This window comes from Cadophora gregata, assembly GCF_030347475.1.
Source record: "Cadophora gregata isolate MNR1 chromosome Unknown scaffold_3, whole genome shotgun sequence".
In the NCBI taxonomy this organism is placed as follows: domain Eukaryota; kingdom Fungi; phylum Ascomycota; class Leotiomycetes; order Helotiales; family Ploettnerulaceae; genus Cadophora; species Cadophora gregata.
The window spans coordinates 2956628-2970322 of NW_026695926.1; the positions used below are offsets into that span (position 1 = coordinate 2956628).

At 49.7% G+C, this 13695-nt stretch overlaps 2 protein-coding genes across 2 annotated transcripts; one reads left to right on the forward strand and one right to left on the reverse strand.

The window, feature by feature from the left end:
* Positions 1 to 858: 858 nt before the first annotated feature.
* Positions 859 to 4864, reverse strand: ONS95_009503 (uncharacterized protein; the record flags this gene model as incomplete). The annotated part of the gene is made up of 4 exons (XM_058503103.1): positions 859 to 1133; positions 1180 to 4313; positions 4421 to 4604; positions 4834 to 4864. The coding sequence occupies 4 exons, from the start codon at positions 4862 to 4864 to the stop codon at positions 859 to 861; spliced, it is 3624 nt and encodes a 1207-aa protein (XP_058362037.1).
* Positions 4865 to 6998: 2134 nt separating this feature from the next.
* ONS95_009504 (uncharacterized protein) lies at positions 6999 to 8351 on the forward strand (the record flags this gene model as incomplete). Its single annotated transcript, XM_058503104.1, has 2 exons — positions 6999 to 7470; positions 7519 to 8351. 2 exons carry the CDS (start codon positions 6999 to 7001, stop codon positions 8349 to 8351), a joined length of 1305 nt encoding a protein of 434 aa, XP_058362038.1.
* Between the last annotated feature and the right edge of the window lie 5344 nt (positions 8352 to 13695).

Below are 13695 nucleotides of genomic sequence, written 5' to 3' on the forward strand. Positions count from 1 at the left end.
TGAGGGATATATACTCGTTGAGCAGTAGTGTTCTAGACATTCTGATACAATGAACAGCAGGTTTCATCAAACCAAACAGTATGGTGTACATGTGAGAACACAGACAATACAATGATATGGGCTCTTCGAGGTTTACCGATAGCTCAAGTAATCGAGTGTTCGGATGAAAGAGGATGTTGAACCCAGTAATTGAACACCAAACTCGCGTACTTTGTTGCAAACAACCGATTGTTGAATCGTAATGAAACGTATTGTTTAGACACTGAGCAGACAAAGAAACCGGAGAACAGAGGTACAATGCTTGACTGTTGCTTCTTTGGCGACATGACAGTCTTTGTTGATTCCGCTAGTGTGGCGCGAAGCGAGGAGAACCGCTGACCCGCCAGCCCGCCTTAAGTCATTTTTTCAGCACATTATGTCACAGGCCATTCAAAATCATAGATGTAAGCAAGCTGGGGTACAAGAGCCGTAACCCTTACTTTCCATTTTTCACGCCTCGTCAATATACAGAGTATGCAAATCATCCACCCACCAGCCAATCCGTCCGTGGGCCAAAACGTCCCCCTCTCCATGACTATGCACAAACCCAGCAATCCTCCACGCCGAACCTACCCTCCAACGTACCATGCATAATCCCACCATCCTCGCCTCATAATCTTGGGTATCATCAAGCTCCCACCAATCCATCCATCCTCATTGCATCATAACGCTTGAAATCTAATTCTTTCATCTCTTTCGTGTCTTTGACTTCGAATCTGCTTGCACGCTTGCATGAAAACAACAACAACGCCGAAGTCTAAAGATTCCTTCTCCCCCTCTCTGCTCCTAAGAATTCAAGACCTCAAGCCTCAATAACCCTCACTCCTCCTCAATCGCCATACACCAAGGATGCTCGAGCACTTTCTCGATAGTGACTCTAGATTCCACGTCTCGGTCGAGCATTGCACGGATAAGGTCGATGCTGTCTTCGCTCATGACATATGGAACCCGAAGATCACGGTCCATGATTTCGTCGATACTGTAAAATGGATTTTCCTTATAGACGATCGTGTAGAGAAGGATGCCGAGTGCCCAGACATCTTGCTCCTTACCACGATAAGGCTTCCCTGCTAGGACTTCAGGAGCCGCGTAATCTTGGCATTGTTAGCATACTTTCAACAACAAGGATAAAGGACTTACCAATAGTGCCCACGAAGACATCAAAAGGACCATTCTTGATGTACGCAGCGCTCCCAAAGTCGATAAGCTTGATGTTACCCTCACCATCCAACACCACATTTTCGTCCTTGATATCTCGATGCACCACTAACGCCTTGGTGTGAAGATGGTGAATAGCCCTAGCAACTTGAACAAAGATACTCCTGCACTCATTCTCTTCCATATTGACTCGGAGCTCAATGTAGTCAAAGAGATCCATGCCAGGGAGGCCATGCGGTATCATCTCAATATAGTAGTTGACATCATCCTCGAAGAAATCTGCCATCTCAACAATGTTTGGATGCTTCAGCCCATCTCTTCGAAAATAGTCAAGGACGTGAATTTCCAATGGCACCGTCCCAAGTCGCCGATCTCGCGTCCAGGTATCGACAAGGATTCGTCGTTTAGTGACATATTTCAGAACCATCTTCTTGTTACCATTTTTCTTGTATCGAGCGAGTTTAACTTGACCGTAGGCGCCTTGTCCCATTTCTTCGAGAATGACAAAGTCATCAATTGTTTTCTTGTGTTCGGGTTCAACAATGGCGGGAACTACTTCCTTCTTCTCTTCGGCACGCGTAGGCGTATCACGTCCTGTGAGCTTAGCAGCTGTCTTTTTGACTACAGCTTTGAGTTGGGAGGTAAGTAAAGATGCATGGGCCCTCGTCTCTTCGTCTGAAGATTCCATCTCCATAGGGGTAGCGATTTCTGTCTGTCCAGGTGATGGTTGGTGGAGAGGAGTTGCAACTCCCGAGAGCAGAGGAGAAGCGGCACCTAAATTCTGCCTCGATGCATGAATATGGCGTGAATACGTGATCCAAAGGGCATAGACAAGTTCAGAAGAACTCTCGGCTTGCGTCTCAGAATGATCTTCTTCTTCGTCACTTCTTTCCTCGATGACATTCTCATCATATGCGGGTACTGGAGGCTTGGAGTCGGATTTGACAACCCTTAATTGTGCATCAATCTTGATCTCTGAACCGTCTCTATGCTTCGCTGGCAGTCCGTCAGGCCTGAGGAAGTATGAAGCAGCATCGGATTTTCCGTCCCGTAGAGCCAAAAATGCTCGTGCGCGGCGAAAGCTGTGTTCGGGAATGACGATGCCATCTCTGAGAATAACACCGTCCTCTTCAATCAAGATCTTAAGCATACGATCGAAATCTGGGATCAATTCCGTGATAAGTCGGCCATCAGGCTTCTCTTGACCAAACAAGGCTGCCGAGAAGACAGAATTCGAGCTTGTAATCGTTAATGTCTTTGCAGATAGGACCATAATCCCGGCAATATGTGGAAAGCTCGAAACTTTCAGATCGGTGCAGCCAGGTACTCGGTCGATAATACAGGGAATGTTCACTCGTCCAGAGTTCCGAGCCGAGAAGTATCTCCGTTTTGCAACTTCTGCATAGTCGATTTCTCCAGTGCCGGAATCGATTCCTTGTCGAGGTATCCTTGGTAACAGTTTGCCAATATCCATCCCGACTCTGGTGATGCTCTCTCCCCAAATTGGTCCAGTAGCACCCGTGATCTTGGTGACCTGTGCGTCTTCGTCTAAGCTCAGAATAGCAATATCCTCATGAATCTCCTCAAGCACCCATATCAGCCCACCACGCTTCTCTTTGACCCACAAACTGGCAGATCCAGTGGCCCCATTTCGCTTCTGAATAGGTACGACATCTCCGCAGAGCAAGACGCCTCTGGACTTGTTACTGGGATGATACAGGCCTCCCTTGACGTTCTTGGATCGGGCCACAAGGCTCGAACCTGCTCCATCATCCGTTTGTGCCCTTCGAGTAGGCTTTGGATTCTGGCGAGAGTTGGGCTTGTTAAGAAGCGCTGCAGTTACTCCACCAGATCTCCCTAAGAGGAATGAGGTTGTTGGGGTTGGACTCGTCTGGGTACTCTGGCTTTCGGGCGGCGAGCGGGGGCCAGGTCTACCAGAATCAGAGCTAGATCCTGGTGCACCTAGTTTATCTTCTAACCAAGCTCTTCGTTCTTGCTGGACGACTTCTAATATGCCCATTTTGCGCACTTCAGCTTTCGTAACTCCGAAAACGAGGCAAGCGAGATCATTTGCAGCCAATATTGTGTATGGAGCAGTACTTGAAGTAGTGAATATCGCTTGGGCAGCTGGAGCCCATCTACTGGAGTGACCATGTACGGCAGGTCCAAGAGGATGAGAAGTCCCGACAAACGATCCTATAGCGGAATGGGGCACGGTGGGGGATAGCATGTGGTCGCTTATATCATTCGCTTGGTAGGGTTGCGCGAGGGCATCCATGAGCTTGGCCTTCAAGGTCAACTGAGCAGTGTCTGTGTATGTTCGCTTCAGACTTTGCCGTCTTGTCGCTGGGGGAGAAGTCTGGGCAGTTGTTCGGCTCTCATTCGTTGGAGTACGAGAGGATGGCTCAGAGTCAGGTACAGTTATTGCCTCTTCTGTCAGTTCACTTTGCTGCCTCGATTTCTCCAATTCTGGACTTGGAAAAGCAGGCTTTCTGCTGCTTCTGGGCGAGGGAAGTGGATCTTCGAGCAATTCTTCAGGGCTCGCCGATCGGGGTAGAAAACTAGCCTCGAATGGATTTCCGGACTCTTCAGCACCAGCTGGCCCAGTTAGAGGGCCGATCAAATGTGTCTGAGAAGAAAACCCTGGGATATTGTTTGCCCCCACGAGCTTTGCTCTCGCCAGCAGCTCCAGCATTCCCTGCATCTCATGATCTCCACTGACACGAGCTTGAGCACTTGCAATTCCAGCATTCGAGTTCCCCCATCCCAGTTTCTGGGACATAAACTCCACAGATCTCTTCAAGACATTCTGTCTGTTATGTATGAATTCTTCAGATTGGTGGGCGAACGAGAAAGAGTGTAGAGACTCGGATGGAAATCTTGTCAAATCTTCCGTGAAATTCAATGTTGGCGACGAAGGACCAGAAGCCAACGCAATGGAGCCTGCCCGAGATGCCGGAAACGAGAGCGTCATGGAACTTGATCGCGGTGTAATGGATGCATTTCGAGATGAGGCTTCGGAGGAGGGGAGGGTAGGTGCTCTAGGAGGCTGTTGTCGAATTCGACGCAGACCTGACGCTCCAAGTCCATGTTCGTGCTCCGTCATGACTGGGGATCTGATAATTGTCTAGTCAGCTTTCCATGACTCTTATTCTCCAGGCATCAGAGACATGGAGAGCCTCATTTGTAACTGCCCTGAGGAGTAAACGTCCGCTGGACTAACCTCGACATTGTATCGTACTCTGCCGCCGCCAACCCCGCGTCAAAGGAGAACCGTATTCGTGCCTTCTCAGTTCCGGCATGTGCGAAATTCGGGGTACTGCGGTTCTTGGGTATCGAAAGCTGCGCAGGTCCTGGCGATGGGCTTCGTCGCCCTCGATCACTCGAGCCTCGTGGTTTATCGACGCCTGAAGAGTGATGGACGTTAGCAATAGCGACTGAGGCCATCAATTCGGATTGCCTGTTTTGAAAAGAGGGGTCCCAAAATTGAGGGCGCAGTGTAGTCTCGCGCTTGCTCGGTACACTGCTCACGCCTCGTCGATCCCCACATCGTCGGATATCCTCAACTCAGGCCAGCGGCGGGGTTTGGAGTCGCAGATCCAAGTGATGCAAAGCATGCTGTGCAGCGCTGCTTACCATGATGGGATTGCCCATTCGGCTCCAGCATAGTTGAACACGATCAAAGGCCAGCTCTGGGATTCTGCGTCTCTGCGATAACCCGGGACGCAGGATGTGACAGGTTGTGGCGGGGTCAGTCTCTGGAGCTAATTCGAAGGGATAGGAATGTTGGCTGTCGTAGTATATAGACGCAAGGCTGCGGCTGGACTGAGGAATGTAGCTACTGGTGATGTCTTCTGCGTGTCCCAAAATAAGCCCCTTATTCCATTGGCATGTGCGGGAGAGGTGCGGTGCCTTGAGTGAAACGCGTCGAGAGGATGGAAGTTGTTGTTCCCGTCAGGAATTTCCAGTTCTCGGTACTTGGGGACGCAATCCCTGCAAAAGTATCCGCAAGGTGGGCACACTTTCCGTCGCTGGAATTCAGGACTTGGGGAAAGAAATTGCCGGTACTAAACTGGCAAACAAGAATTACCTTGGAAGAAGAGTCGGATGTTGAACTTGGGAGAAGTGCCCGGGGTCCTTCGGTACAAGGCTCTCAACACCTTTCTTTTTGCACGTGAAACGAAACAAACTCCACGACATGGAGGGGTAAGAAGGTTAGATGGAAGGTTATTGACGTACGGGGCTGAAAAGTTGTGTATCTCGAGTCCAGTGCGCTCACGGCCGGCAACAATAATAGACTTCAATATTTACTTTCTGAAAGAACGATTCACAAAGCCCGTACCCGTACCGGACTAACAATAGCAATCGAGACAAGAAAAGCACCTAGGTGAGGACGAATACCCATCAATTGTTGACCGCTCAGGTCAAATCATCCGAACGCCAGCTGATGACTAGGAATTGCTGGTCAGCTGCTGAGACTTCCGCAACATCACGTCCGTGCAGTGGGCAATAAAGTCCTTCGAGGTTAATTCTAGAACTCAAAATTGCGATCTCGCAGTATCCTTCGCTCGCACGGCTGATGCCGACAATCATGCGATCGAATCATCATCAACCCATCGTCCCATGTCGATGACTCGAAGCAGGCACTCAGAACCGGCGATGGGCTCCACGATGTGAACAAGAATCTACATCAAAAATTTGACAACTGCTGTATCAAACCTCCTTGGCCGGAATATCATGCTCCTTCGCCCTACTCGTGTCGCGAGTCAGTGTTGTTGTTGCCAAGTTTAGGATGTTCAAAGATCTCTATCCTGTACTTCTTAAATCCGACGACTATCTACTGTCTTAGAATGTTGATTGATTGCTTGTCATTGTGACCTAAAGCTGATGTGAGACAAAGTCCATAGGAAGTGCCTTCAGGAGATCAGCGATCCCCCCCTTCATCGGACCTAGATTCGCGGGTCGCACAATGTCAAACGCTCGCAAGTCGTGATACCCATCATGGCTTCTGAATGGTTTGAGATGTCTTGTGTTGCAACCCTAATATTTGTCTCGAATAGGGATTCATCGCGGTCTCCCCGCTTGGGATGCCTGCGTCAATTTCAACTCCAAGCGTTGACGGATACTTGGATACAAGATACTTGCTATTCCTGATAGCGACAGCTCAAATGCACCCTGATGTATGTATCTGGAGGTGGAACATGCTGAAGTCTCGATTGCAGTGGATGCAGATGCCAAAGAAATTTGTGGAGATTCGGGCTGAAAAGACTTACTATCTCTGCATATATCGCAAGACATCAAGACATGGCTACTCACCAAAAAAGGCAGCTCTCCTTTATTTGGTAGAGCATTCGTGCAACTAGAGTTAGTTGTCTTGAGGAGGAAAGTCCATCATTTGAGCTGAACACATTAACTTCGAAGCGAGATTCTACAGTGAAATAAGCATAAAACAAGACGCAAAATGCAGAAAATGTTGGGCGATGCGCGTTCAGTCACTCTCGTGCTCGGAAATATATAAAGATTTAAGAAGGATACCATGGCAGAGAAGCAAAAGGAAGCAAGATATGGGAGAACATGGAAGGGAGAACAAGGCTGAGCGATCGAGCCTGGACTAGTCCTAATACAGATTAGCTTCAGCTCCAAGTAAGGTTACAGCCTCTCCAGGTCAGAGCTCCAAAGCTTGAACATCAACACCGAAGATGGACCTAATATGTGAGAACAGATGAGGCGCCGGCGACAGTTGATGCTGTTTTTGCGGAGTTAAATGCGAGTTCCACGGCCACGAGCCTTCGTCTCAGCCAATGTCGAGACTCCAACCACGCCTCAAGGCTGTCGCAACTGTTTCCTCTCAGGCCGCGTCTGCGACAAAAGATCCCCCCTCAAGACCAGCGACTCCAGGATCTCGTCCAAATGTCCGACCTCCGCCAGTGGATCCAGTGTCAAATCGCGCGACTTTGTTCTTGATCAGACGAACGCTGTGTTCTCAGTTGGGAGAGAAGGGTCGAAACACACCTGCACCAATCGACCAACTTCTCCCGCCCTTGACGAGCAGTAATGAAGTGGACTTGCAGCTGTACGCACTAATATCTATCATAATTCGAGAATTTGTGCAGACGTGGTATACGAAGATCACCCCGGACCAGGTTTTTGTGGAAGAAGTGGTAAAAATCATAGCCCATTGCACCAGGGCTTTGGAGCAGAGGTTGAGGAAGGTTGACCTGGAGAGCTTGGTATTTGACGAATTGCCAGAGCTACTGGAAGTTCATTTACAAGGTACTCGATCCTTTAGAACTGTCATATCTTGTTACTGACTACCTGCAGCATATCGAGCTTCCCGCGACCCTCTTCACCCGAGTCCGGTCGAATCGAATCCCCGACAGATATATCACTCATTGTGGCCCTTCCCTGCTCTATCACCCGTTCCCGATGGAGAACACGCTACTCTGGAGCGGATGGAGAACGAGTCGGCATACAGACAGCTATTGGTTCAAGGAGTTTTGGCCGTACTATTGCCAACAGAGGACTTGGAAAATGACTGTTTGACTACCCTTGTAGGTCAAATATTTTCTGAGATGATTTTGGGCGATGGTATTGGCGGGAAAGCTTCCGAGCCTTGGCTGCTTTGGGAGGGTATGACGAAGATTGCAGAGGCCATTCAAAGCAAGCTTCCAAATAACAAGGCGCAAGTCCGGGTTGAAAGATCGAATTCGGATCTCATGGACTCTGTTCCGCTGAGCCTTACTGGCAAAAGAACAAAGTCGTGGAAGATTGGCCGGTCATTACACAAGACCTTTTGGCTCGTGCTTCAATACGGATATGTCGCATTTACTGCGATCCGCTTTTTCATCATTACTCTCGCTACTGCATCATCATTACCTTCTCGTATTGCACCTACGACGAAGATTACTGGCTCGAGTTTAGCGAACGATCACATGGGACCGCCGAAATCAGCCAGCTCTGAGACTTCTTCAGCAAAACGACAGGTACCTTCGAAACAGCCTATTGTGAAGATGAAGATATGGTCTTGTGCTGCTAGTCTACTAGATCTAGATGCCCGCATGCCTTGGCTGAACGCCACAATATCTCTCCTTCAATGGGCTTCACTTACCGGGCCTGGAGAAATCGGAAATACGGATGGAATGGTCGACAAGTAAGTGGTTGATTTTCTGAAACCCCTCCAGACGTTTTGCTTTCGTGGTCTGGCGCGTAATTTTCTATGTCACCCCGCATGAGATTTCAATCACTTGACTTCAATTGTCCCAGTGAGCTTGCAGAATACGAAAGTTTCGATTCTGGGCCCAAGCCTCCTATTCCCGTTATCGTTATGCATAACATGCCTGCAAATCTACGGATGTTGAGACGGGAAGGCGGTTCATCTGTCGTTGCGACCAGGTCAGATCGGTATCGTGAGGTCCGTTCCCTCGACACTAGGCACAAAGTATTGATGCTGTGTAACAATGAATCGCTTCTCCATTGAGAATTGGGCCTGGCTTTTCATGCAATGGTGTCATGTTGTATCAGCCCACCCTTCCCACGTTGTCTTATTTCCAATCATGCTCGGAGTGTTTTCTTCGCATGGCTTCAACGTTTTGGGTACCTTGTCCGCATAACTGTTCGTTGCCACCCTTGCAGAACACCCAGCAACAGTGTTGGAAGAGGAGAGCGAGGAAGCCTTACGACAGCCTTCTTTACGCGCCCGGCGCAATTGTTGCAAGGGCCACTTCTCCGGCCCCCTCGCGTCGTACCGCACCCTTCCTCCCGCACCGAGCCAGTGCTGTCAGCCACTCGTTCTCGTCTCGCCTCGTGCCCGCTGTCGAGCTTGCATGCCGCTCCAAGACCAGACCAGACCAGACCTTTGCCAGGCCAGAAAGGCGACCTGCTTTCTGCAAGCCCCACAGTGTCCGTGGGCCTCAATAGTCCCCTTGTAGTAACTAGGATTTGAGGGTAACTTTACTTTGTTGATCATGTCTCTTTTAGCCTCTTGAAACAGACAGCACTGCTGCTAGGGGCTTAGATTTCTCCGTGCATCAATATCTCCTAGTCTTTTGCTACACACAAACCAACTGTTCGGGGCTTAGTTCCCCAGCGGATCTCCTTCTCACTCTCACTGCATCCAACACCATGACAAGCGAAATATCCCATCTTCAACTCTTCCTGCAAGCGGCCGTCACTCCGCCGCACGCGGCTTTTCGCTGCTCACCCAACTCAACCTGCTGATGCAGAATGACGAGAGAAATCCTTCACGTACCTATCAGGACCATTGGCTGACATACGGGGCCTCGCTGCCTTCCCTCTCCTACAGAATCCTCTCCCACGCAATCCAAACCCACGTCCTCGATCCAACACTCCTTCCCCTTCTCCTGCGCACCACACGTTCCGCGCTCTTCCCCAACAACACACTCGCTCCCCCGCGCATCATCCCCTCACCGTCTGAACAACTCCTCATGCGACGCCGATGCGCCGAGACGATCCTCGCGCTCATCCCGGCGAGCATCCAAGACGTATATTTCGGCCCTGGTATAGAGCGCAGAGTCAGGGAGGTGGAGGACGTGTTGAATGTTTTCGATGACAGTTACTGTAATAGGCATTTGCTATATGGCGTCGTCGAGCTGATACTCGTACGTCTTTTGCCGGAGTTGGCGGAGAAGGGGGTCCAGGAGCTTTTGGATGAACGGCTTGGTTAGTCTAGGTAGATTTCCTCATGAAAAATATCAATGGAATGAAATGACAATGATTTCTCGGCCTCACAAATGTCAGTTCACTTCATAAATGTAGAGGAAAGACACAAGGGGGGTTTTTTTTTTTTCAGAAGGGGCCTCCCGAAATATCAGATGGACCGCCTGTAGATTTGATTGCGATAGAGACAGAGACACAGAGAGAAACACGAATATAAACGTCCCTCCAATCCTATCCTAAATCGCTCCTCGCTTCTGTCATCATGTACCGAGACAGCCAGCAACAGTCAAAGTATACCATGGCTAGACCCCCCGTCCTCCTCTCAATCCATATCTTGCGATGTCCCCTCTTCCCTCTCACCAATGCCTTATTCAATCCCGTCCAAGAGAAGTAAGGAGAAGAAAGAATACAATCCAAGCCAACAGTACAAAGATACCCCGACTAGAAAAGAAGCTCCGACTTGCGTACCGTGCCCCAGACTTGAGCCCCAGTCCTCAGGTATCCTGCTCCGCGTCGCTCCCAACCCAACCAAACCAAACCAAACCATCAAACCGCCCGCAAGAAAGGAGCATGAAAAACGCGAGTTATGTAGTGAATAAAAAGGAGAAACAAAACGTGCTAAACCAATCATGAAAGCAGTGCAAAAAGATGTGTAGTCGAGAAAAATGTAAACAAGAGTGCGCAGATTTTCGAATCGAATCGAGGGTCGCGTGAGCGTGGAGAGTGTATTCTTGGGTATATAGAGCTGATGAGAGAGAGATGGATAAGATAGATGGTTCTTTTGGTTGTCCCTGGGTATCTGCGTCCCCTGTTGATGACCCATGGCGGATATTGGTGCCAGCCTACACCCCCCGAACAGTGGTAGTAGTAGAAGAGGAAGGAAGAGGTATCGAATGGAAAAGAACAAGGACATCGGTGTGAAGAGAAAGGCGCTCGCAGATGTTGGACCATGAAGAAGGATGTACGGCGTGGAAAGGAATATGTTGCTTTGCCGACGAAATGGATAGGCAGATGTGTACAGTTGTTGTTATTGTCTCGAAACGTGTAGATGAGATGGATAGATAGTTACGCCGTAGGAATGTGTGTTGATGCAGTTAATAGTGCGGGTAAGGACAGGACTGAAGGGGATATATGTGAGTCCCAATGCAGTATGAGATGTACAAGGTATTCTGTGTGACGGGAAAAAGGGCCTTAGCAGCCTGCGCTCATGGATTGCTCCATCTTTGGCGCCTGTTCGCAGTCCTGCTCTGCGATCCTGTGGAGTCCTCCTGGTAGAGGACCGTTGGTTTGCAAACGTAGCTTTTCGGTCAGCTTCAGAACCGTCAGATATTCGTCCTGATCGACTAATCCGGAAGATTGTCTAATGAACGCCATCAGAGTATCCAAGGCTCTTCGAGCATCGTCCTGTGTTGGAGAGTCTGGGGCTGAAGATCCAGGAGGCGATTGGAGGCCTGTCATCGTCGCTCCATTGGAGGCATTTCTTATCGACCCATTGCTGCTGCGATGATGCAAAGGCTGATGTGGAGGAGAAGAGATAGCAGAATCCAAGCCAAACGGAGGTGGCATTTCTTCCATGGGAGAGTCTAATGTTGACGAAGGTGCTGTTAGCGGAAGATTGTACTTCGGCGGCAGTGGCTCGTTTCCTTGCGTGGAAATGAATGACGGGTCGATTCCAAGCATGGGGAATGTTTGAGATCGCGGCCGTTGGAAGTTGCCCGGAGGAGGCAGTCGAGCTTGTTGTGATGGCAGCCATGAACCGCCATGATCTGGGGAAAAGGCAAATGGCGTCGACGGACTTGTCGGCCCTGTTGAAAAGGAGGAGGGAGCCGTGTCTGTGAAAGCACTCGACAAAGACGTAGTGCTCTGAGAATTCGAATGCCTGTATCCTCCATTCTCCTGGTTAAAGTATCCATTCAGGTGCTCTGAACTGAGATCATCCTCGCTCTTGGTTGCAGACAGTGGTGACGGTGACGGTAAGCCACTTGGCGAGGTTGGAGAGATGCCACTGGGTGTTTGCGACGCCGATTGTCCAGCTGACTTCGGATTCAGCGAACCACGATCTTGAATGTTCGTCTCAGAAGCTCTCCGAGTGAGTTTGGCTCCTCCGATCCCATTTCTGTTCTTGAATTTCTCTAGCCAGCCTGCGCTACTCATCTTCAGATAACTCTCGTTGTTCGGGTGAACGGTCGTTGCAAAGAATCTAGCCTGGTCCTTGATTTGATCGTCGCTCAACAGGTGGCCTTGTTGTTGCATCTTTTTTGCCCATGCGGAAAGAGCTCTTTCGATGTCTGGAAATTTGCTTCCCTTGCGCTTCACTGGAGATGGACATCCATTCTCGGGGCCTAGATACTTTTCCTTATGGCGAACTACTTTTGAGACGGTACTGAATAGAAGTTAGCTGGTCAGTCCACAGCATGGCTGTGCCTATTCGTACCTTCGTTCGACTCCAAACATTGCTATTACAAGTTAGTTGACGGCGATATATTTTGAGAATGATCAGTCCCCTGTTATATTGTTCGACAATGCGAAACAAACTCCAACGGGACTGAACACATATTGATAGAACTCACCTCCAATATCCGACTGCTTGACGGACGGGTTATCTAGATGGTACTGACACATACGCCTTCGATCACTATCTGTAAGTGTTTTCCGAGGCCCAGAAGTCGATGTTGTCCTTGTTCCGTTCCCTCTGATCACAGGAGGGGCTGGTACTGGAATTGTGACAGCTGGTGGGGGATAGCTAGCCGGATGCGTTAACATACTTGGCCATGTTGGATGACTGGGCATGATCAGAGGATGTAGTTGCGTATTAGAGGTATGTGGTGTTGAAGGCTGTAGTATTGGCATTCTTTGCGGTGCGTACGATTGCTCGTTCGGTAATCCGCTGTGAAGTGGCTGTTGGATGAATGTGAATCCATTCTGTTCATACACTGGTGACTGGTGTTGCGAAGTCGAGTTGTAATTAGAATTCATGTCAACTCCCCATCCGGCATTTGCCCCATAAGCCACGTTCTCATGACCCGTATGATGGTTCTCATGGTCCATCCCGAATTGCGATATCATGGGATCGGGCAGCCTCTAGCTCAGTTCACGTCCAAGTTGTAGTGAAAGGCTGGTGGAAGCCGTGTTTTGGAAGAATACTCAGGATAATGTTTCATGCGCAAGCTTATACTGCAATTGTTCCCAGGCACGTCGAGTTGACGAAGCAGATGTTGTTCCTGGCTAAGGCTGTCCCTCAAAATGCATGCATGATAAGCAATGGATGTGGTTCCTGGGTGCTGCGGCGTCAATATATAAACCCTGCCTCCAGCAGCTGCAGCAGCGTTGAAGTCTGGATGTGGGAACAGGTACAAGTCCGTAGTCGAGTAGTGCGAGCGCAGGAGGCTGCTTGTTTAAACGCACAAACAGCATAAAAGCAATCCAAGCATGCAAGATGAAGCAGAAGCAGAAGCAGGTAGTCAGTCTGAGTGCCGGAAGAGTAAGTGCACACAAGCAGATGTATGTACTCGTGCTACGGAACAGAGAAGGTACGGTACGGGGTTTGGTGTGGGTGTAGGTGTGGGAGGAGATGCAGATGATGGCAGGGTTGGGCGAAACTACGCTACATGTGCGGAGAAGCTGTGGCTTTAGTTGCCTACCTAGATGCCGAAACGAATCTCTCTAGGGCAACAAGGGCCACAAGGGCCACAAGGGCCACAAACACCGTCCAGGTTCATGAGCGCGGGTGCGAGGGGAGCTTGTGTCTTGGTGTCCACGGTGCATGGCAACATGGCATGGCATGGCATGGCAGCCAGGCGGTGACCCTGGTGCGTACAAGGG